Below are 24,545 nucleotides of genomic sequence, written 5' to 3'. Positions count from 1 at the left end.
GCAATACTTTTTCAGAACAAGAACCGTGCTTGCTGTTAATAACAGTGCGGCTAAATGTTATGGCTGGCACAATATTGTGGCCCATGTAATGTATATAACTGTGCACACACACGATATAAAAAATCGTAGTTGCACATGCCCTTACTCAAATCGAGTACTTTTTCATTCAATCATTAGGCTTAAGTTCGACTACTCACATATACAAGTACAAACATATGTGTGTACATTATTTTTTTTATTTCGGCATCGAATTCATTTGAAACAGAACTTGCTCGCAGTTTCATTCTCTCTTTCAATCGTGTCGGAGGCAAGCACGCGAATACGAAACTCAACGGAAAGAGAACGGCCATTTTGACGCACGCATCGTGCGATTACAAAATAAATACATATACAGAGCAACACTTCCCAAAAATTATTGCACAAAATTTTAGTAAATTAACAACAAAAAAAAGCACAAAACGCAGTTCAAAATAACGCCCAAACGTTTGGGTTTGTTCTTTTTGTGAAATATATTCATAAAGTGTCCGGATTTTAGTTTGAAGAACGCAGCGGCGTTTCCTTTGTGAACAAACCACGCGCTAAATTGTCTGTAATTGTTCAAATGAAGCTTTAACGAGGACAACGCTGCAAAAGAACAACAAGAAATAAGCCAAAATGCTCGAATCGCCCAAGTTTATTGAGAATGATTTGTACGATGGCAGCCGCATGTTTACCTGGCTGGCCGATGCGGTCGGGCTGTCTGTTGATTTGGTAAGTTTTTTTTTCTTTTCTTGTCCCCCCTACCACCCCTGACTCTCAAACCATACAGTAGCCAGTGTGCGTGCGTGTGTGTGTGTGTGTGTGTACTTCTATACACATACACATAAATATTTTGTAATGCAACATCTTCGCTTTTTACATGGAACAAACCAGTATATCCACATTGTTCCATGGGCCACAATTGTTAGACCCGAACGACCAGGATTGTCTCACCCTGTGCTTTGGCCCTGTCAAATGTTTTGAAGTGAAGGCTAAACGCCGGCTGCATATTTTGATTTTGAGGTTAAATGGCCCCCCCCCCCCCCCCCCCCCCCCCCGCAACAGCATGTCAATGTGTTGAGCATTGCATAAAGTTTTTGACAGCTGATGTACCGTTAATCGAGTTCATTTTGCGCTTTCAACTGTCATTCAAATCGCCGCCAATGCACACAAATATAAACACACAGAGAATTTGGCTGTGTTCTAATTGGCTGTTTAGCAAAACATTTGATTTGCTGTTTACCTTTTCTGTTCTACTTTCGCGTATTGCGCTCTATCACGCTGTCATTAACCTCTGTCGATTGTTTGTGTTGTGAAATCATATACACACGCAATTAATGTGCATATAAATTAGAGCTGGACGCGTTTCGTGCTTTCTTACGTGACACGAGCACGTAACTCTTCTTAACATGACAAGTCTAACGTTCGTGTTAAAGTATTGTAAATATCTGACATATGCCCACCTCTAATACAAGTAAATGTTTGTTTTTTATTTTTACAATTTGATATAGGCAGCTATTATTAGTTGATTAGTTGGCACGTGTATTTTTAAATTGTGCATCAGTTAATAAAATTGTGTAATTGAATGATTTCGTTGCAAATTAATCACAACACTTGAAGAAGCACAGCCAATTGACTAAACAGCTGAGACTGCAATAGCGACACGTTTAACTAACGCTCTCTCTTTCTCTCGCTCTCTCTCTCGCACACACACAGAAGCGCGCGCGTTTCGCATTTGCATAAATGAAACCGTGAGAACGAGAACGCAATATGGAAAGAGAGCAAAGAGAATGTGATTAACTAGATATAGATATGTATGTATGTGTGTACGTACGTACTTATGAGCTCGGCTTACACTCACAGAAGGTTGTTAAATCCGTTTCGAGTGGCGCTTAGCAGGCCGCTAATCTAATGCGAGCACGTGTGCTTGTGTGCAGCTACTGACAATTGGCTAACATCTTTTTTTTTGATGATCTAATCCCGTATGTCGTCAGCCGTCCGATTCAAGTAAAATGTGAGAGCATACACGGTTTGTTGCGTTCTTTCGTTTTTTGTTTTGTTTTGTATTTACTTTTGCATAAAAATATTCAAATTTTAAACGTTTTTGTTTGTAAACAAAGATGAGCAACAGCTGAGAGAGTGAATGACTCAGATATGTGTATGTACGTAGCCGTAGACTTGGCTCACGGGCACAGGGTGTTTCAGTTTCTTGAAACGCGCTATAAACAATTAATTGGCTCACTCGCAATTTTTACTATATTTGTTTTACGTGTGACACATTTCATTTCGCAGGAAGGTCGTTGTTTCTCTTTGTATGCGCGCGCGTGTATATGTGTATGCATGTGTGTGTGTGTGTGTTTGTGTGTGGGTGGTCCGATGTGGCGTGACGTGCTTTGGCGCTGTCTGGTGTAATCGAAAAATCGCTGTTTACCAGTTTTATCATTAGCACCAAAAATATTTGGTCAACTATTTAAGTTTTTCTATATAACTGGCGCGGAAGGCCAAATCGCAGCACGCAAATAAACACACACACACACACACACACACACACATACTGCAAATTGGGCAATTGTTGCACTGAAATAAATATTTTTATGAGCAGTGTTAATTAACGAACCAGCAAAACCAGCTAACAGCCGGCAAGCTTGCGCTCTTTAGAACTTTAGAACACCCACGCTTATTCTCTCTTCACTTTTGCGTTGTTCATTTGTGCGTCGCACTGAAATGCAAAGGCAAGTGCGCAGCAAAAGTATTGAACCTTAACCTGAACCTGAACTAGTTCACGTGCGCAACAGCTGTATATTGTGGAGATGCGTACCAACCAGTTGCGTTTCAATAGAAGAGAGCGCGCGCGCGCACGAGTGAGAGCGGCCGTTAACAATGGCAATAACGGAAATTCTCTCAGTTGCCATTTCTCTGTTCGTGTGAATATGCATAAATTAAATGAATTTAATATTTGTGTGACCTTGAGCTTTGTATACAGCTTGAACTTGTTTGTTATTTGCGCCTTGCCGGCGATTGCCAATCGCCAACTGTTGCTGCCATATGGCGCCACTCATAATTAGTAAATATTTTGTTTGCCTTATGTAAATTGGATTTTGTTTTAATAACCTAGCGCACCGGTAAATTATTTACTTTTCGTGTTGTCGATAGTGTCATCACCAACAAGTATCGAGAATCGAAAGTGTAACGAGTTCATGGACTTACAAGCTCTGCTCTCTTCCTCTTATCTACGTGTGTGTACCCAAAAAGTGTTTAAATTTTTTTTTTTTTATCACACGTACACGTAAAGAATATTTGCTGTTGGTTTTATTGTTTTGTATTTATTTATAGTCATCACGCCACATTTTCGTATGCTGATATTTGGCGATTTTTTATTTATTTTTTGCCCGCCTCTCACAAAGTCCATTGCGTGTGGCAAAGCACAAACCCGGGGGGGTGCCGAATTTAATTAAATGATTTACGACTTGCTTTCATTATATTTATTTATTCTGTTTTGTTCTGCGGTGCACCAACAGCAACAACAAGAAGTCATTAACACGCCAAGTAATTGATTGATGCGTTTTATTGGCAACGGCTAGAACAGATTCTAAGCTTGAAATTGCATCAAAAGAGCTTTAATTTCCCGCAAAGTTCGTTTGAACAAAGCAATGAAAGTGAATGGGCCAAGAATGAGCCGAGCTGAGATGAGCAATATTGTTATTTTATAGTCACGACCAATCAATTAACCTTACTAGCGTTATACTTACTTTAATTCATGAGAATCGCGTAGTAGGGCGCTTTTTAAAAATATGCTAAACCGGCATTTCTCGAGCTTAATATTTATGTATTTTTATTTATTTACATTTATATATATATTATATTTTCCAACTATTGTCAATGTGGCCGTATTTAGCACTTGATTCGCTACTCGCCGCACCGACTGCTTGCTTCAGCGCAATTCCATGCTCACTTCAATCATCTTACCTTGAGCACATGTATAGAGAGACCTGTTTTTGGGTCTAACCCGGCAGCGAGAGCACCTCGTGTGATGTAAGCTTCTAGCCGCCGTCCCTCCGCGCATGGCTCCGAGGGCCCTCTCCTTTAAACAAAGGCCTTGGCTTAGCTCAACCAACTGACAGTCAACTTCCTTCCGTGTACTTGTCTTTCCAGCAGACATTTATACTATGCTATGCTTAGGTTTGTTGATTATTGAATGCGCATTTGAATGAACATTACTTTCATCTATAAAGTTGTGTTCCCTTTGGTTGGTCTTTTAGTTGGCTTTGCTTAGTTTTATTGAACACGCTTGTGCGCTTGTTTCTTGTGGATACTAACTTGGGTTTCGGTGTAAAACTGGTTGATCAACATTCGTTGTGTGCATTTGCAACAACATTTCAACATTGCAGATTCCCGAAACAAGATTGATGGATAGCTCTGCTTGCGCTCTGTTGGGCAGATGACATGGTCCGGCAAAAGAAAAAAAAACACAAACCAAAAAGTACAAATTCCTATTGCAAGCTTGGGAAATCACAACCGTGTGGCCTATCTGAATACGTCAATTGCGTAGAACTTATCTTTATGACGCACAAATAGTGCCTATATCAGGCCACGTTGACAAAATGTGAGAATATGTGATGAAATTAAATCAACAGAGGTCTGGAGTCGAAGGGTTGTCAGGTTGCCTAACAAGCGTCTGTTCTTCGATAAATACCTTTTGTTAATCGAAGCAATCTTAAAATGACCAGCTTATTCATTGGACACCATCTGTAGGCAATTGGGAAGCGTCAGTTGTAAGCACAGAAGTGTTCAGAGATACATGCAAATGTAGTTTCATTATCTACATTTAAATTGTCTTGTCAATATGGTTAACATTTTTCTGCGCCCAATTAGCCAAATTGTTTGGTAAAGCACTTGAGTTGAAGCTGTCCAAACAAATGGGCATTGGGTATAAAAGAGAGTTCTGTAGCTCCGGCTGCAACAATTAAGTTCGGAAGCGATAAAGTAACACACTTCAGTGAGTTATCCTTTCGAGCAGAGCAGAGTCTTAGATGAATTCTTGTAAGTGATACTTTTTCCCGCATAGCCGCCCCCGCAGCTGCTCACGCCCTTACGCATGTCCTTTTCCAGTAAACGTTCTACTTGTGGGCTTAGTGACAATTGCCGCAGTTGCCGTAGCCCCCACGGGTGCCGACCAAAGACTGCGGCCCAGTTGCAATAACCTGGCCAATGGTGCCCTTCTAACTGATCCAGCCAGGTGTGCCGGCTATTATGTCTGCACGCGCGGCAGAGCGGTGCATCACTCCTGTCGCCTGGGACAGTACTATGACGAGGCAAGCCAGTCCTGTAAATCGGCCAGTTTGGTCCACTGCATCAATCTAAGAGGCTTGGCGCTGCGCGTTGCTCTTGATTTGGATGCAGGTGAGCACGAGCCCTGCTCAACAACACCTCCCCCATGCGAGACAACCACGCCAAAGGCTCCGTGTGATATAGAGCCACCGCCCTCGCCGCCTATCACAACAACATGTGCCCCACCAGCAACACCACCACCAACAACTCCTTGTGAGACAGCACCTCCACCTACAACAACGACAGCAACAAGCGCACCAACACCACCCACAACAACAACAAGCGCCCCATCTCCACCCATAACAACTCCTTCTGAAACAGCACCACCACCTACAACAACGCCTACAACAAGCGCACCACCACCACCACCTACAACAACGACAGCAACAAGCGCACCACCTCCACCCACAACAACTTCCTGTGAAACGGCACCACCACCTACAACGACAACAACAAGCGCACCAACACCACCCACAACAACAACAAGCGCCCCATCTCCACCCATAACAACTCCTTGTGAAACAGCACCACCACCTACAACAACCCCAACAACAAGCGCACCACCACCACCACCTACAACAACGACAGCAACAAGCGCACCGCCTCCACCCACAACACCTCCTTGTGAAACAGCACCACCACCTACAACAACAAGCGCACCACCACCACCCACAACAACAACAAGCTCCCCATCTCCACCCATAACAACTCCTTCTGAAACAGCACCACCACCTACAACAACGCCAATAACAAGCGCACCACCACCACCACCTACAACAACGACAGCAACAAGCGCACCACCTCCACCCACAACAACTTCCTGTGAAACAGCACCACCACCTACAACGACAACAACAAGCGCACCACCACCACCCACAACAACAACAAGCGCGCCACCTCCACCCATAACAACTCCTTCTGAAACAGCACCACCACCTACAACAACCCCAACAACAAGCGCACCACCACCACCACCTACAACAACGACAGCAACAAGCGCACCACCTCCACCCACAACACCTCCTTGTGAAACAGCACCACCACCACCCACAACAACAAGCGGCCCATCTCCACCCATAACAACTCCTTGTGAAACAGCACCACCACCTACAACAACGCCAACAACAAGCGCACCACCACCACCACCTACAACAACGACAGCAACAAGCGCACCGCCTCCACCCACAACACCTCCTTGTGAAACAGCACCACCACCTACAACAACAAGCGCACCACCACCACCCACAACAACAACAAGCGCCCCATCTCCACCCATAACAACTCCTTCTGAAACAGCACCACCACCTACAACAACGCCAATAACAAGCGCACCACCACCACCACCTACAACAACGACAGCAACAAGCGCACCACCTCCACCCACAACAACTTCCTGTGAAACAGCACCACCACCTACAACGACAACAACAAGCGCACCACCACCACCCACAACAACAACAAGCGCCCCATCTCCACCCATAACAACTCCTTCTGAAACAGCACCACCACCTACAACAACGCCAACAACAAGCGCACCAACACCACAACCTACAACAACGACAGCAACAAGCGGACCACCTCCACCCACAACACCACCTTGTGAAACAGCACCACCACCACCCACAACAACAAGCGCCCCATCTCCACCCATAACAACTCCTTCTGAAACAGCACCACCACCTACAACAACGCCAATAACAAGCGCACCACCACCACCACCTACAACAACGACGACAATAAGTGCACCACCCGCAACGACGCCAAGTGAAACTATAACTACAACAAAGCAACCCTGTCGTCGTCCAACTACAACAGCACCATGTGCATCACCACCGGCAATACCCACAACAACTCCCTGTGAGACTGATCCACCACCGACCACTCCGTGTGAGACAGACCCTCCGCCGACAACTCCGTGTGAGACAGACCCTCCACCGACAACTCCGTGTGAGACAGACCCTCCACCGACAACTCCCTGTGAGCCACCTACTACCACACCGTGTGCTCCACCAACCACCACACCCTGTGAAGAAGAAGTTGCAAAAGAAGTTAAAAAACCTATTGTCAATCGTCTGCTAAGTCTCATCAGCTCCTCCAGCGACGACTGTCAGAACAGAGCCGACGGCGTTTTCCTGCAGGACTCGAAGCATTGTCGCCGGTTCTACCAGTGCAACGGCGGTGTCCGCGTGGTGCGCCGCTGCAAGGCGGGCAGCTGGTTCGATATCGAGGCAGGCAAATGTCGCCGTCGCAACCTGGTCCTTAACTGTGCCGCGCAGCGTAATTAAGCAACGATAGAGTCGCGCAGACAGACCAAGGCAAATCTCTCCGTTAACTGACTATATAACACACCTAGCCTAAATGTGAATCAATTCAAATAAATCGCAGCTTATACATATATTTCCTCACGTTTTTGGAACTAGTTCCAAATGTATACACTAGTTTAAATGGAACTCCTTTTTATTCGTGTTCGGATCATTCGTTCGCCAAGTGGTTCACTCGTTTCATTTGAAGTAGTTCCTTGATCCAAGCTCGAATGCTCAAGTGGTTCAGATACACAGAACTTATCGATTATTATTATCAGTGCTTTATACAATATGCTTGTCCCATTTATTTCTGAACTGAACGATAACCCCCTCAAGGTTATCTGTTATAAGTATTAACTCACTTTTGCTTTTTATTCTTTTGCTAGAATAACTTAAATGATATATATTTATATTTTTATGAACAACGAAATTCCGAGTTTGATTTTTATAGCTGTTAAATTCCACTAAGAAAAGTCATTCATTCATTTTAAATATATATATTTATATATTTACAAATTGCTTTGTTTTCTTATAAATAGCAACGTATTAACTTGCGGCATTGATTGCTAATTTCTTTGTTCTGTCGCTGTAAATACTTGAAATGAGTTCATATTCCACTGATTATGCATTCTGTGATTGATAAGCGTACATTAACATACTTATATATTATTCGCACTAATTTCGACTGTGGCAGACAATAATAGCTAAAAGATAAGGTTTAGTTTGACAGTCGCCGGCTGATAACAAAAGCACATCCGCCTTGAAAGGCTTAACACTGGGCCGGTGGGTGTGGGGCTTAAAGAATGGCCAAGCCTTGACAATGAAATATCACTGTGCCCCCAAATTTGTGATGCATAATTGTTAATGGGCTTATTTGTCGGGGCCTTACGCTATCAGCAGCACTCACAGAATGATATCGAAACGAACGCAAAGAAATGAGTATGAGCGATAACAATTTCTTTATCGATCGCTCTATAGGGGAGCCGTTCAGTCTTTCAGTCCCTATCAACACTATTTTATATCTACGGTCCACCTTACGTGATACGTAATATTTATATGTAAAAATAAAACTCCGAAAAACTTTGAAAACATTTCTGAAAAAATTTCCCTTTCGTAACGAAATAAATATAAAACGTTTCTTGATGTCCGTTACGCAATATCCGTTACGTAATATCCGTAACGTGACATCCGTAACGTGACATCCGTTATGTGACATCCGTTACGTAATATCCGTTATACGACATCCGTTACGTAATATCCGTTATTGAACATCCGTTACGTGACATTCGTAACGTAACGTTGTTTTCCTTCTTATGGCTGAGCTGTTTTTTGTTTTCTACACATTCAATCTTCGATTCAGCATAACTTAGAATTTAAAATTCTTCCGTCTTCCCATCATTCGACAATTCATGTTTAAAAAGTCGTGTAATTTTTTATAGAGTCCATAAATTAGCAATCTATTTTAATTAGACCCTATTTGAACGCCAGACGTCGACTGTTGGCAAGGTGCACGCTACAGAAATTCGAGCACTTGCAATTGTCAGTGTACATATACATATATCTATATACTATATAGAAAACGCACATCTGGCCGACATAGAAATATAAATTAGAGAACTGTGCAACATTTGCATAGAATATGTCAAACGATGGCCAAGGCCACGGTCAGTCATCAAGCTCTGCAGCTGTACATTGATCAGATCGCGTGATACCCGATTTCCGATAATGTTCAAGAGCAATGTGCGTCAACCGTACACTATATATCTAATATACCTATATACATACATACATATATATATATGTGGCATTTGTAGCCGCAATTGTAAACGCTTCAATGCGGCCGAATTACACAACAAAACAAGTTATGGGCTCTGTGTCTAGTATTAGCCTATTAAATATATAGTATGTCGTAGAACTTGTAAGATATCTTAAATAGCCGGTCATAGTATATTTGATTAGTATTCAAATCGATTAAGGTATCGCCTTGGGATATATTGATTTCCAATGAATTTTCATAGACCTACAAAAAAGAGTTCGTAGCACATTGAATGAAAAGTAAAATATATAAAATTTCATTTAAGTTTTTAGTTCTTTCTAGCTTTTATGGCTTTTTCCGCTAGTCAATAATCAGTTAATTAGCCTTTCAATCAGTCAGTATTTTTTGTTTAAACTTTTACAGTTGCGTGAAATACCTTTGCCAATGAATTTTCACAAGAATCTTTGAAAATGAGCTGCCGACAATTTTCCACTCCTGGGCTTGATAAGTCAGTCAGACAGTCTGTCAATCAAACAATTGTCAGCCTATTGAATACATCTCTTCTTTTCCAGTTGTGCTGTGCGTTGATCATCAATCAGCCAGTTAGTCTGTCAATCATTCGATCAATCAGTAGTTTTGTTCTCTAGTATGCTCATAAAATATGCCATATATTTCCTCCTCCTTTATCTTAATTTATCCTTTATCTACTTTATTGCGCGTTGGCCATCAATCAGTAGCTAGTCCGTCAATCAATCAATCAATCAGTATTTTTTAAACTCAGCTAAGCTTCTACAATATTTCTTCCTGCAGGTTGTCCTGACAATCATTCAGTAAATTTCTTAATCAAATGTTTTCTTAAATATTTTTATCTAATATTCTTGTTTTTTTTATTTGCAGGTGAACTTTTTAGTCTGCCAAATATCGGCACTCTTCCTGGCCTCGCTCTTCCGCTCGTGGCTGCATCCATCGAAGGTCTCCTATGAGGTGCGACACGCTTTCGCCATGTCCTTGGGCCTGGCCTTTGGCTACTTTTGCTTTGGCCAGCAGGCCATACACATAGCCGGTTTGCCGGCCTTATGCTATATCGTGATACGCACCCAGGATCCGCGCATTGTGCAGAGGTGGGTGGCGGGAATGATGCCTTCCAACGAAGTGTTTAAAACTCAGCTGTTGTTTCTTTTGCAGAAGCGTCTTGCTGGTGGCCATGGGCTACCTGTTGTGTGTGCACCTGATGCGTCAGATCTACGATTACGGTTCCTATGCACTGGACATAACCGGGCCGCTGATGATCATCACGCAGAAGGTGACCAGCCTGGCATTTAGCATACACGACGGCTTTGTGCGCCAGGATGAGGTGAGCGATTGATTGATTGATTTCTAAAGTGCAATCGAATGCTAATGCCTTTCATTTGTCTCATTGCCGCAGGACTTGACAAGGGCGCAGCAATATCATGCGATTAGAAAAATGCCATCCGCATTGGAGTATTTCTCGTATGTGTGGCACTTTCAGAGCCTTATGGCCGGACCGTTGGTCTTTTACAAGGACTACATTGAGTTTGTGGAGGGCTACAATCTGTTGAAGCGTCCGGCGAGCAATGTAAGTGGACCACACAGATGTGCGCACAGTCTCTGCAATGATTATGTGGCTGCAGTGATTGCATTAGCCAAGCCCAACGGCGTCGGGGGGGCGGGCCACTGTCTGCCATCTGCTCTGGTCTGGTCGTTGTTGTCTGCCGTCTGACTCATCAATTTCAATTTGCAGCTCTCTCATTACACTTGAAATTGACTCTCGATTCTGTTCTTGCTTTGCATTGCTTTTCAGGCCAGTCTGGACAATGGCAAGTCGGAGCTGGTGGTGGAGCCGTCGCCAACGAAAACCGTGATACGCAAGGTGCTCGGCAGCATGGTGTGCGCCTTCATATTTATGAAGTTTGTCAAAATCTATCCAGTCAAGAATATGAAAGAGGATGACTTTATCAATGACACAAGCATACCCTATAAGTTCTGGTATGCCATGATGGCAACCACCTGTATACGCTTTAAGTATTATCATGCCTGGCTACTCGCCGATGCCATATGCAATAATTCGGGCTTGGGTTTCACCGGCTACGACAAGGATGGCAATGCCAAATGGGATCTAATATCCAACATAAATGTGCTGTCATTTGAGGTAAGCGGAGCTTCAATTACGCTCAACTTATATTTGAGAGCAGGCACAAATGATATATATTTATTGATACTCTGTCCACTTACAGTTTGCCTCGAATATGCGCGATGCCATCAACAATTGGAACTGCGGCACGAATCGCTGGCTCCGTACACTCGTCTATGAGCGTGTGCCCAAGCAGTATGGCACATTGTTGACGTTCGCCTTGAGCGCCGTTTGGCATGGCTTCTATCCTGGCTACTATTTGACCTTTGCCACGGGTGCCTTAATGGTAACAGCGGCGCGGACAGCGCGTCGCATGCTCCGCTATCGCTTCCAGAGCACACAATTCACGCGCATGTTCTACGACATTCTTACCATCATCACCACACGCATCGTGATGGGCTACACCACATTCCCATTTGTTCTGCTTGAATTTATGGTTAGTTGTTGACCGATTATTACGCTTGTACTTTTATTAACCTGTTGTTGCTTTTCGTTATTGCAGGGCAGCATCAAATTGTACCTGAGATTTTATTTGTGCCTTCATATTATTTCTTTAGTGACCATATTTATTTTACCACGATTCATACGCGGCGAGCAGCGTCCGAACAGAAGTGCCGCCGGCACGAATCTTCCGGCTAATATAAGCGATATTGCAACTGGAACAACAGCAGCAGCAACAGCAGCTGCTGCCGATCCGTTGGCTGTGGAGAACAACACGCACGATCTCAATGTTGAGGAGGAGCAGGCGGTCCTCAATGAGCCCGCTAAACGTAATGACACATTGACACAGCAACAGCAACAACAACAACAACACAAGCCGAGTCAGCCACAGAATAATAAAATACTCCAACCACGCCCACAGCAGCAGCCGCCGCAGCAGCAACATTATCATCAGCACAAACAGCAGAAGCAAACCCTGAGCCCCAAGCCACATCCACAGGAAACAAGCGCTCGCGACGCGGTTAGCGTGCCGCACGATCAGTGCGAAATGGATCAGTTGTCCAGCAAGCTGAAGGAGAAGATCGAAGCGGAAACCAAAAATATTGAGGAATTTATTGATAAGACTGTCACCGAAACTGTCAGCGGCATCGTTGAGTTCAAGAACGATCTGATGCGCGACATTGAGTTTCCCAAACTAAAGCTAGCCGCCGGCACAGTCAGTAGCGGTGCCGCCAATCTGGTGGACGCCGCTGCAGCTGGTCTGCGCAAGCGCAACATATCCGCCGCACATGGCCAACATGACAACAACATCGGCTCCAACAGCTCCACGGGCGGCCCACTGTCTGAGGAGGAGAACAGCGGTGCCTTTCTGAAGAAGGAGATCGATGTTATCAATGCGGTGGTGCAGCAGGCGAACGTATTGCCTGCGGTGCTGAGCAATGGGCATGCCAAATAGAAAGTCGGAGCGGGAGCGGAGTGGCCGGTAGAAACCAAAAGAGAATGAAAAGGCAGCTGCAACAACAACTGGACAATTGAGACACGGCTGGGATTGATGTGGATGAGAGGTTTGGCAGGGAAATGACACGGAGAACCAGGTGCTGTGGGCTAACAGCTTAAACACACACACACACTCACACTCACACGCACACACACTCAAACGCACACGCACACAAAACTGCAAAACGGAACAAAGCAACAAAACATGAAACAAACATTTTCCAAACATGTTTCAGTTGCAATTTTATTTGTTTATACATATATAAATTCCAATAAGTAGAGTTTACAAATTGTATGATTTTTTATACCATGCACAATTTTGATAAAAAAAAAGAAAGAAAAAAAAACAAAATAGCCAAAATATAATAGATAATTAAATAAATGCAATTGGAGAAGCGTATATCGAACGAGGCTGCAAACTAACTTCCGAGCTTGGATTCAGATTCTTACAATAGAATCGTGCAATTTATTATACACTAAATCTTTTATATTTGTATATTTTTATTATTGACATTAGTTCATTTATTGTAATTAAATTTACTTGGTAATAATATAACGTTCGGTTCGGGCATAGACTCGGCTGTTCTTCAGCTGATTCGCTTTCAAGTTCGATTCATGGTTTGATTAGAAATCGGAATTCCGGGTTCGAACCGGTTTTGCAGTCTTGTTATCGAACGATTCACACAAACTCATGCGTATGCATATTATTGTGAGCGACTGTAAATACGTATTGAGCAACATTTATGTACTATATATTAAATTCTAGATGTGTGATGTATAATTTGTTGTTAAACGTAATGCATGCATGTTTGTATTTCGTTGTTTGTTAAGAACGTCGATACACTTTTGTATGTATTTAAGAATTCTTCCAATATGTACAATTTGTTTACATGTTTACCATATAGTCTATGTATGTAAAAGTCCAATTATGCAGGCCGGCTAACTTTGAAACATATTAACGAACGCAAACTGCAAATGGCACCAAGAAATATCCTCAACAAAAACAAAAGTAAATGCTGGTAAATATCACGTTAAACTCAACCAAAACTCAACTTTAGACTGAAAGCTATTTGAAAATTGAATACACTAAAAACAAAATATGAAACGAGAAAACAAACGAAACACGCGTAGTTCAACTTATTTAATAAGAATAATTTTATATCGGTTCGATATTATTGTCATATATATATATATATATATATATATATATATATATATTTCTCTCTCCAGAATTGTGTATGTATGCATGTGTGTGTACGAAAGACGAGGCTGAGCATTTAGCCACATTTATGATCTTTGTACTCCTCTACTTCCCCGGCAATGTTGGCTGGAATTTTGTATGTTTATATTTCAATTTGAAAACCAACTCCAGCTCCTTTTTGTAGCTTAAGCACAATTTACTCCTACTATAAATGTAGTTTGTTTAAACCATTTATTGTTTATTAAAAAAAAAGAAAGAAAAGAACATATAACCATCACACGCGTATATATATATGTAAGTATATATACATATATATGTATATTTTGTATATTTATAGTAATAAAATCCACACGATTAAAGAGAAACAATAATAACAAAAGCAGCGCACATTTGTTTGAATTGTTGACGTTCCTCGGGACACAAGAAATGCACAAGCTAAATAAATGCATGAATATGCCTTTAAATATACGTACTCAAAAGTTCAGTAGGTAAATGTGAAGAAAACAAGAATAAAACACCAAGAAAATGAAATAAATTAAATTGTGTATGCGTATGTAACTTTGCTTGGTTTTATTTGGAATGAAATCCAATTTGCAGTGAAATAAAAATTTCAAACGGTTAAACTTGACCGCGCTCGAGTAATCGATAGAAATCGATAATATCGATTAATCACTTAAGCACGATACTTTGGTGTGCAGCAAAACTATCGGAACTATCGATACGTTTTAAGCTTTGGAGTCGGAGCTTTGGCCCGCTGCCTTCGTTTGTCTTTTGGCTGTGTTAGCTGATTTAGCTATATTTTTGGCGGTTTTTTTATCAGTACAATTTTTGGCCGGTGTTTTAGCTTTTTTTCCTTGGCTGTGGGTTTACTGGTTATATTTATGTTAGCTTTACTTTGGCTTATTCAATTATAAGATAAATCGGCTATAGCCTTGCTTAATGTGGGCCTTACCTGCTCCAGACATCTTTCGGTCTCAAAATATCGCAGCTGTCGCTGTGGCAATAAACAATTATTAACTTTGTTGCACATGGGGCAAGCGATTCGCACATTATTGCCACATGTGAGAGGTTGCGCTCAATTTCAAGCAGACCGCCGTCAGACCAAAGCCAAAGGGGCGGCTTCCTCTGCCACACCGAGATTCACGTCTACGGCAGCGGCATGTCGTCGCCTTAGTTACATTGTAAAACGTTTTATTGTCGCTGGCAGCTGGCGACGATTTGTTGCCGCCCCAACTCCTCCAGCTGCTAGAGCCAACTCCAGTTGTGCTGCCAACCGCTGGGTAAGGTGTGCGCCGGCGGCACGACGCTCACTTGACGACAACTGTTATGCTTATCGGATGCTTTGTGAATACGAATTTGGTCATCGACGGCGCTTTGGCTTGGCTGCTGCGTCTAAATGTCTGGTGCGGGGGGTTGGGAACCTTGGCAAATTGCTGTCGATTGTCAGGCCCAGGCTAACTGGGGGCGTAGGTGCCAACTGCCTTAAAGCTACTTACAAACTTTGGTCATAAGATAGACTTACCTGCTGCTAGAAATGCGACTCAGGCCAGTTGGGTATGTTCGACTAGAAATGTAATATTTAGTTAAATATGGAATCTGTTAGGCTTACTTTCAACTTTGAAAATCGCATAGAAAGGCGATTATTAGGTTAGAGAGAACGGGTTAATAAGAGAGCGAGAGAAAGAGATAAAAACCAGCGAGCAAGTTAGATTGTTGGAAAGAGAGAAAGAGCATCATAGACAGGAGAGAGAGAGAGAGAGAGAGAGAGAAAGCCAGAGAGAGAGAGAGAGAGAGATAAAAGTTAAAGGTTAGAAAGAGACAGAGAGAGAAAGAGAGAGAGAAACACGATGATGCTCTCGCTGACTCTGTAGACAACCTAATCAAGAATATCTGATATATATATATGGTTTATGGCGTTACAGCTGCCTCTGGATGTCCACTTTATGCCTTAACGCAACTTTGTTGTACCCTTTTTAGACATTGTTAATGGGTATAAGGCATAAAAGAAGAGAATAAAACGGCCAGCGGCAAATGGGCAAACTTCACTGTGATTAAATCGCGGATGGGTCAAGGGGATTGCCGCTGGCCAAGGGAGCCGATGGCGGAGGGGGAGCGGGGGCTGGTTTGATGCTCAAGCACGAAATCTTATCGTCGCACAAGGAACTCGTTACATTTTAGTGCCGCAATCAGCGCTGCTCACTTGCAATGGCCGAGCAAATATTTTACTTTTACTCTTTCGCCTCAGCTCAGTTTTTTTTTTTTGCCAGTAGAGGGTAGCGGGTGGGGGAAGGGAGGCTGTGTGGGTCGGTGCGGGGCGGGTGGCTGGCTAATGCGATGCGGAAAGTGTGCCACAAGCATAAAGCGCCAAAAGACGCTGACAACAGAATCAAACACAAAGGGGTAGGTGGATGGGGGGTTGAAGGGGTTTAGGTTGGCTACCCAGACGCCAGCAAAGTTAAAATTAAATTAGGGTTTTTTATTTTTGCTTTCCTTACTTATATTTTTGTATTTTTTGACCAGCAAAGGTATGCGCCTTGCTGTCTCTCTCTCTCTTTCTCCCTCTCTCTCTCTGTCTCTCTCTCTCTCTCCCTGTCACTGGCGGTACTTAGCCAAATTAAAATGGCAGCGAACTTTCCTGCTTCCTTCTCCATTTTTAAGCAGCTCGCATTTATGCTTGTTTAAGCAAATGCCGTGTTATCACTCGACTCCGGCTCCATCTTCTGACCCGTCCCCACACCCACCCCCCCTGCCGCCCATCTCTATTTCCATGGTCGTCTGCGTCTGCATCTTTAACTCGACTCCCAAGGATAATGCGCGTAATTGTTGTCCGTGCCTGGCAATTGGCATACAAAAAAAAAAAAAATGTAAAAATCGCTTGCCATAAAAAAAACACCGGAATTCGCACCAAGAATTCTTTAGACCCAAACCCACAGCATTTCCTTACTTACTTTAATTCCGTCCCCCCAACCAAGTTCCAATTCAATTGGAATTTATTGTAGACTTTACCCATTAAGCATGTCTAAGATAGGGTAGCTGAAGGTTGTGCCCTTTTGTATGAAACAGGCAGTAGAAGGCTTCTCCAAATCCATAAAGCTTTTATTTTATGGATCAGAGTTATTAAAGAGACTGTAAAAGCTGAAGAAAATTATGGGTTTTGTAAAAGCTGGTGGAAAAATGAAAAGGGAATTGAAAATATTTCAAATTTCTTCTATGATATAATGTTTATCAACTTGAACCCAATTTTTCGCATATCGATAAATATCGAAAAATATCGATTAATAATGTCTAGTTTTTAGTTAGTTCATATATCCTAGAGTTGAGCATATAAAGTATGTGGATGCGTTAAGTGTGGTCGATAAATACACTCAATTGCTTATAAATCGATAAATATCGATTCGCAGATTAGATTAGTTTGATCATATAATGTATGTGTATGCCTACATTTTTCTTTGATCATATAGAGTATGTGCATGTCATAATAAATACACTCATATATATCAGTGTATATCGATATATATCGAAATTCAGCCTAGGTTTTTATTTGCTTAGTCTATCAATTAAGGCACTCAATCGATAATTATCGACATCAATCACGACATCGATATATCAATAAGTGCAAAAGATATTCAAGAATAAATAATGCCAAAGATGGGCACTTGGTTAGAGCGGACCAGGTCGATTATAGCTTATTATTTGACTGTGATATTGTGCCAGGTGCTACTTTAAAGTTAATTCCCATCAATTCGCAGGCGGATAAATGCGCATTCAGCCAGAAACGAGAGCAGCTGGCGAAATTGTTTGCACAACTTCTTCAACTTTCGCTCTCTTTTGCTGCCACTCGACACACATCTATCAATGGGCACCGCCCACCGCCCACCGCCCACCGCCCCGCCGCCCCACCGCCCACTGTTCCTGTGAGCCCCAGTTTGATGCACCGATAGAGTCATCATCACCCACAGCAAACATTACAGAGTCAAGTGCGCATTCTATGTGCCCCAATGTGTGGCATATGGCCAGAGATATTAATGCTTTGCATTGCGCAAATATTCGAGGTACGAAGAGCACACAGCTGCTGCAATATGCAATACCAGATGAAGTCCTTTGCAAAGGTCCTTTAGCAGATCATATGCATATATAAATTAATATATAATAATAATTAATCTAGTGCAAGGTTGAGGCGAACAAAAAACAAAACACAATAACTAAGAACAAAATTTGTATGCTAAGCAATTTTTAAAGCTACAAATTCCAAGTTTCATATAAACTTAATCAAAGAAACTCTTAAATCAAAATGAAGACTGGCAATTTTTAAGAACTTTATATTGAGTCTTAATTATCTGGTGCTCAGGCAAAGCTCTTTAAAGTTTATGTGTGTTATTTCTATTTAAAATATGATTTGTTTGCGAAATTGCCATGTAAGTGGGCACACACACACACACACACACACACGAGCACACACATGATGTGTCTAGCATGGCATATCAAAAATATTGCCATAAAATATGTCAAGACAAGCTCAACATATACCGCAAGCCAGGGCAGTTGGGGGCGATGTGGTGCGGCGGTGGTGCAGAGAATTGGCTGCTGAGTGACACCGATTGACATGCTGCACAGAGATCCGGGAACAGGCCAAGAGAGACTGGCTGAGGCACTCGCTCCGGCATAATGAAAAATATTTCCATATTGCAAATAAAGTCATTTTGCCAGCAGAAGACAAGGGCTGGGCAGAGTCAAGACAAGGCGGTCCGCTGGTTCTAACCCTTGTCAAAAATCATCGTGAACGTTGCCAGCTTTTGTATATACCCTTTTACCCACCTGCCCAGCTGCTTCACCTGAGCATATTTCAATTTACGACAAGCAGCTGCCAGAAGTGTGGGCTGAGGCCTGCTTCAGCTAAGTTGGGCATCTTGGCATTTGCCAAAAAATAGTGTATGCATGTGCGAGGGTTGCTCGGCGAGTCGAATTCCCAATAAAAAATTATTTTTAAATTTTCAGCTTACGTTTTCAGGTAAGAAAATGGGCAATTTTTTCTATACAAAATGTGGCAACAATTAAAATTCCATATTCAAATTCTTCCTATTAATTAAATTTTTGGTTTGAAATTTTTTTGATTGTCTCAACTTTTGAAAGGTGCCTCGTCGATTCGCTCTTGTCTTGGGGTATTCTCGTGTTTGTTGGCCGTGCTAAAAGTTTATGCAAATTCATTTCAAGTTTGTGCCCGAGCAGCTGCATCATTGTCCGCAGCGCTATCATCGTAATCATTATCATCAACGTCATCATCATGATTGCCATCATTATCGTGATTATCGTCATCAGCTCAAGAGCATTATCTGTTGCCTGATGTCTTGCTTAGGTTGAGGTTGAGCGACCTTAAGCCACAGAGGCCAGCGTTCATGTTGATGTCCTTGTTGTTGTCCTTGTTGTAGGCTCTGTTGTTGTCCTTGTTGTTGTCTCCGTTGTTGTCCTTGTTGTTGGTTCTAGTGCTGCATACATTTGGGCGCATTGACTGCACTTTACACTAGAGATGGGCGCGTGTCGTGTTGAAAAATCTAAATTAACTTATATATTCAACAAGAAATTTAAATAAAAAAGGATTAATACAGTTTGCCTATTATTTCAGAGAATTATTAAATATTAATATTAATAAAGCTCTTCCAGCCTAAGATTTGAACTCGCAACCTCTTTGTTCGCTAAGCAAATATGTTTTCTTTTAATAGAATTCGAATCGGATTCAAATATGATTCAAAATCGCAAATACCGTAAATATAAGCGAGCTTATCGATAAGGTATCGATACTTGTGCTCAGTACAGTTGCTTCCATTCGCATCGTGACACGCACGCGCTCGTCTTCATGCTGGACTCTTGTTGTTATTGTTGTTGTTGTCGCTTGTTGCTGTTGCTTGTTGTGCTCGTTGTTTGCATTGGCCGCAAGTGTCAGCATTCGTATTATTACAATTATTACGTTGATGTGCACAGCTTCAGCTTGCGCCGCGCGTGAGAGTCCCTGCTCGGGCGCCAATTTGCTGCCGTTGCCTGTTTGCATATTTGCGGTCCGTTGTGCGGTTGCGGAGTCAGTTCGCTGTTTGTTGTAGCTGAGTGCACTCTGCTGCATGTGTGTTCATTGTTGTGCAACTTGGCGTATACGCAATTTGCCATATTGGTCAATATTATGCCAAGTTACGCGCAATTTCGTGGTCGCCGACTTCGACCTGCCACTATTGATGCAACAGCAGAGGCAGGCGAAGCACTTGGTTAAATGTCAGCGCCATTTCAATGGAGCTGGCTCACAATTAGTTCGCTCCCACCTGACAGCAGCTAATCCAATGCGCTTTAATTGGAAACATGCAAATGGCATTCGGTGCGAGGCTCTGATTTTAAATGCGAGTGCGGGGGCGTGTCTTGGCGCAGATGGGGGCAGGTGGGTGGTACGGGCAAAGTTTTCACAATGGCCGGCCACTTGAGACTTGTTTTCTTTGTTTCATGTGCAGCCAGCCCTTTGCCAGCCCCCTGGTGTTGCACGTGCAACCCTTTGCTGCGGCTGACTGGTGAGGCGAGGGCGTGGGGCGGGTGGCGGGGGTGGTGCACTGACGGCAAACTTGATTAAATTTCACTCCGTCTCACAATCGGTGGCACTTGAGCAGCTCCAAGCATAAACCACGCTCGTTTAATTTCAACTCAAAGTCTAAGCAGTGCCAAGAGCCAATTCAATAAAAATTAAAAAAAGAAGAGTCGGGCAGGAGCGGGAGCAGTAGTGGGACTGGGGCAGAGGCCAAGGATGTTGGCGCTTGTGGATGAAGCAGCAATCACAGGCGAGCGGGCAAATAAACTTGAAGAAAATTAAAAGTGGCAGGCGAGAGAGTGGGAGGGGGTCCCTCCCCCCACTGGAAAACCCAATCCAAAACTCAGCTCAAGTTGGCAGTCAAGTTTCTCGAGGGAGACAGGAAACGTATCGACTTAATTGAACAAATCGCAGTAAACGAGCCGTAAATTTTTAATATGTTTCGGTTTGCGTAAATAAAAGCTGACGCAAACTTCCAACGGACTTTGTAAATGTCTATGGCAAGGGGGCGTGGCAATTAATAAATGAAATCAAGAAACATCGGCAAAATCCATTTAATTAGCAAATATAACACGGGCCACGCCCACAACTACTTAATTAGTTGGCGGCGGCGGCAACAATTTGACTGATTAAAAACAAAGCGAAAACCCAAAGAGTCCGAGACAGGCTTTCTCCAAGGAAACGTGGTCAGGGGGTTGTGGTGGTTGGCACTGGACAGCGGCAACAATATTTTCTTTTGCTCAGTCTAGCGTGAGTCGATGTGTCTGGAGCTCGGTCTGCTGCAGCTGCTGCTGCCTGCTGCCAGCTCTGCAGCCAAGTCAAGGATTCAAGTGTTAATGCCAGCCAGCTGCCCAGACAGCCAGTCGGTCGCTCCTGCAGTCAGTCAGTCTCTCAGTCCGTCAGTCGCTCAGTCAGTCAATCACTCGAGCTTTATTTTTGTTTTGCATTGCAGACATCTTCGACTCTGGCAGCAAGAATAATGTTGCCAGATTTGTATGCCAAATTGATCTAGAGGCCAAACCAAGAAAAAAGAGTTAAACACTTTGAAAATCGGTTGAGTTTTGACCTTACTTAAATAAGTGAGAATCGCGTAGAAGGGCAATATGTAGAAGTCTGTTTCGTTTTAAGTTTAACATACTTAAATGGATTATGCACTCATTCGATTGTAATAGCTTTTACGTTGATTTTAAAAATAATAAGAAATAGTTATGCTATTTTACGTACCCGTTTTAAAATAGACGACGCCTCCTCCGCCAGAGCCATAGCCATCGCGTCCTTCATTGCTTAAGCCGCACCCTCCTTTGCTGAAGCTGCCGTCTTCTACAAGCAGCCACCTCCTCTGATATTTAAGCCGCAGTTTCCTTCGAAGTTGAATCGGCCTCCTCCAAAGTTGAAGCTGCCGTCTCCTCCTGCTGGCTCCTCCAGTATGAAAGCCGCCGCTTCCTCCTTTTCTCAAGCTACCGTCTCCGCCTGTGCGTAAGCTGCTGCCACCTCCTATAGTGAGGCCGATGCATCCTCCTTTGGTATAGCTGCCGTCTCCTCCATAGTTGAAGCCGCTTCCTTCAACACTAAGGCTGTCGCCTCCTCCTCGTGCAGTGAAGTGATGACTATGAGACTTACTTGAATTCATGAGAATCGCGTAGAAGGGCCTTAGTCGAGTATACGTGTTTTTTATTTTCAGCGCTGCAACACACAAGCATACATTCGTTTACATTTGTTATTGCATACATTATGTATACACATATACATTCATTACATACATACATTCTTACATACAATATATATACATACAAACATACTACTGCATTCAAAGATCTATACATTCATACATGCGTACATAGAAACAAACATATAAACACACATAAATACACATGCATACATACATACATTTATACTTCGAAAATATACATATGCACATACACACCGACACACACGCAAACATACATACATAATATATAAATACGTTGTTATTTACAAGTACATACAAACATGCAATCATACTTACATACTTACATAAATACATACATACATACTTACATACATACATACATACATACATACATACATACATACATACATACATACATACATACATTCATACATACATACATACATACATACATACATACACACATACATACATACATAAATACATACATACATAAAGACATACATACATGTATACATACATACTTACATACATACATACATACATACATGCATATGTACATATACACATACATACATATATACATACATACATACATACATACATATATACATGCATGCACCCCGACATTCTTATTTCCATAGCTACGTTTCTTCTGCTGAGTTAGATAAAGAATTTATTTAGTTAATGGAAGCACATAGATTTTTCGGATTATTTAATATAAAATTAATTAAATTTTATTAACTAAAAAATTTAGTTTGTCTCAGATTATAGAATGATTTAATAAGCCAAATGCTTAACAACTGTGACAAATTTGAGCGCTTGTTAATGTTCTGTTGGCGGCTTCAAGAGCTTAAATATTGATCAGCAGCGAAATGTTTGCGTTGCCCAGATGTAAGAGGGGAGGATTGGAAGAGGGGTATTCGAGTCACATCATTAATCAAGTAATCTGGTGCAAATCTTGCACATATTTGACTTGAACTTAAATGCTTAGCACAGCTCAAACGCCAGTCAGTGCTAAAACAAGCGGCAGCAAAAGCGGAAACGTAGCCAAACGTCAGGCATAAAAAAATGCTCGCTGCGCTGTATGTGTGTGTGTGTGTGTGTGTGTGGGTAAAAATTGTCATTGTAATAGTAATTTATTGTTGCAAAAACTTTGCCTGTCGAAGGCGAAAAACGAAAAAGAACAAAAAAAAAAATGGGAGAATAAAATCCGCAAAGCATTTGACATTTGACATATGCGATTCGGTTTGACAAGCAGGCAAATTACACAGAACTATTTGTCTTGTTGTGGCATAAATCGCATAAGCCCCGCACTGGGCCAACAACTTTGAATGTGGCACAAATAAAAAATAAAATTAGGCGGAAGGAGGAAGTTTAGCTATTAAAATCTGAGATATAACTAGCAAAATGCAGATAACAAGAGAGGCAGAGAGTGAGGAGACGAAGGTGTTAGTGAGGGAGAGTAAAAGAGAGAGATAGAAAGAGAGGATGACGAGGCGTATGAGTGATGTACAAGCAAATTAATAATATAAGTGGTTCAGTGAGAGAGAGAAGTGTACAAAAAACTATGTGATATCAAGCCAGATAAAAAGAGAGAGGGAGAGAGAGAGAGAAAGACACAGGAAGACCGCGATAGCGGAAGGAAGTTAGCGGGCGATGGGGCGTATTAGTGATGTACCAGCAAATATAAGCTCGAATATTACAAACAAGATGAAGATAAGAGAGAGCGTTAGAGAGTGTGACAAGGGAGAGAGAGAGAGGGAGAGAGAGCGTGCGAGTTTCACGTTAGTTTTTGGCAGTTTTGCTGCTGGCCTGGAGAAACTTTCGTTGTGGTTCTGTTGTTGTTGTCGCTGTCGCTGTTGTTGCGGTGCGAATGCTGCACATTGTGTATAAATTCGACTGCATTTTGCATTAAGTAAAATGTTTTAATTAAAATTGAAAAACTTTTGCAATTAAAGCGCAGCGAAAAACTACTTTCACCACAAATATTATCAATGCACACTCTCGACCACGCCCCCCCCCCTCCAACTGGCTACTGCAACAATAAAAAACAACAATTACAATTGTTAATATTAAATAGCTTGTGCAATGCATTCAATTAAATTCGTTGAGCGAGTCA

At 42.3% G+C, this 24,545-nt stretch overlaps 2 protein-coding genes across 4 annotated transcripts; both read left to right on the top strand.

The window, feature by feature from the left end:
- The first annotated feature begins 200 nt into the window (after positions 1 to 200).
- Positions 201 to 13,404, top strand: oys (lysophospholipid acyltransferase 6). Of its 3 annotated transcripts, none has more exons than XM_015168740.3 (8): positions 201 to 750; positions 10,303 to 10,526; positions 10,591 to 10,759; positions 10,832 to 11,002; positions 11,228 to 11,575; positions 11,661 to 11,993; positions 12,060 to 12,327; positions 12,423 to 12,672. In XM_015168740.3, exons 1-8 carry the CDS (start codon positions 655 to 657, stop codon positions 12,521 to 12,523), a joined length of 1,710 nt encoding a protein of 569 aa, XP_015024226.1. In that variant the 5' UTR covers positions 201 to 654; the 3' UTR covers positions 12,524 to 12,672. The 3 variants fall into 3 exon arrangements, with proteins under 3 accessions (XP_015024226.1, XP_032291554.1, XP_002059375.1); XM_032435663.2 differs by having other exon boundaries at positions 12,420 to 12,672; XM_002059339.4 differs by having other exon boundaries at positions 12,060 to 13,404.
- Positions 4,969 to 7,743, top strand: LOC26530992 (uncharacterized). The gene is made up of 2 exons (XM_015168893.3): positions 4,969 to 5,058; positions 5,128 to 7,743. The coding sequence occupies exons 1-2, from the start codon at positions 5,049 to 5,051 to the stop codon at positions 7,629 to 7,631; spliced, it is 2,514 nt and encodes an 837-aa protein (XP_015024379.2). The 5' UTR covers positions 4,969 to 5,048; the 3' UTR covers positions 7,632 to 7,743.
- Positions 13,405 to 24,545: the final 11,141 nt, after the last annotated feature.

The sequence above is a fragment of the Drosophila virilis genome, chromosome 5 (assembly GCF_030788295.1).
Source record: "Drosophila virilis strain 15010-1051.87 chromosome 5, Dvir_AGI_RSII-ME, whole genome shotgun sequence".
NCBI classification, from domain to species: Eukaryota; Metazoa; Arthropoda; class Insecta; order Diptera; family Drosophilidae; genus Drosophila; species Drosophila virilis.
The sequence above is the reverse complement of the archived record's forward strand: the minus strand, read 5'-3'. Positions and strand labels throughout refer to the sequence as shown.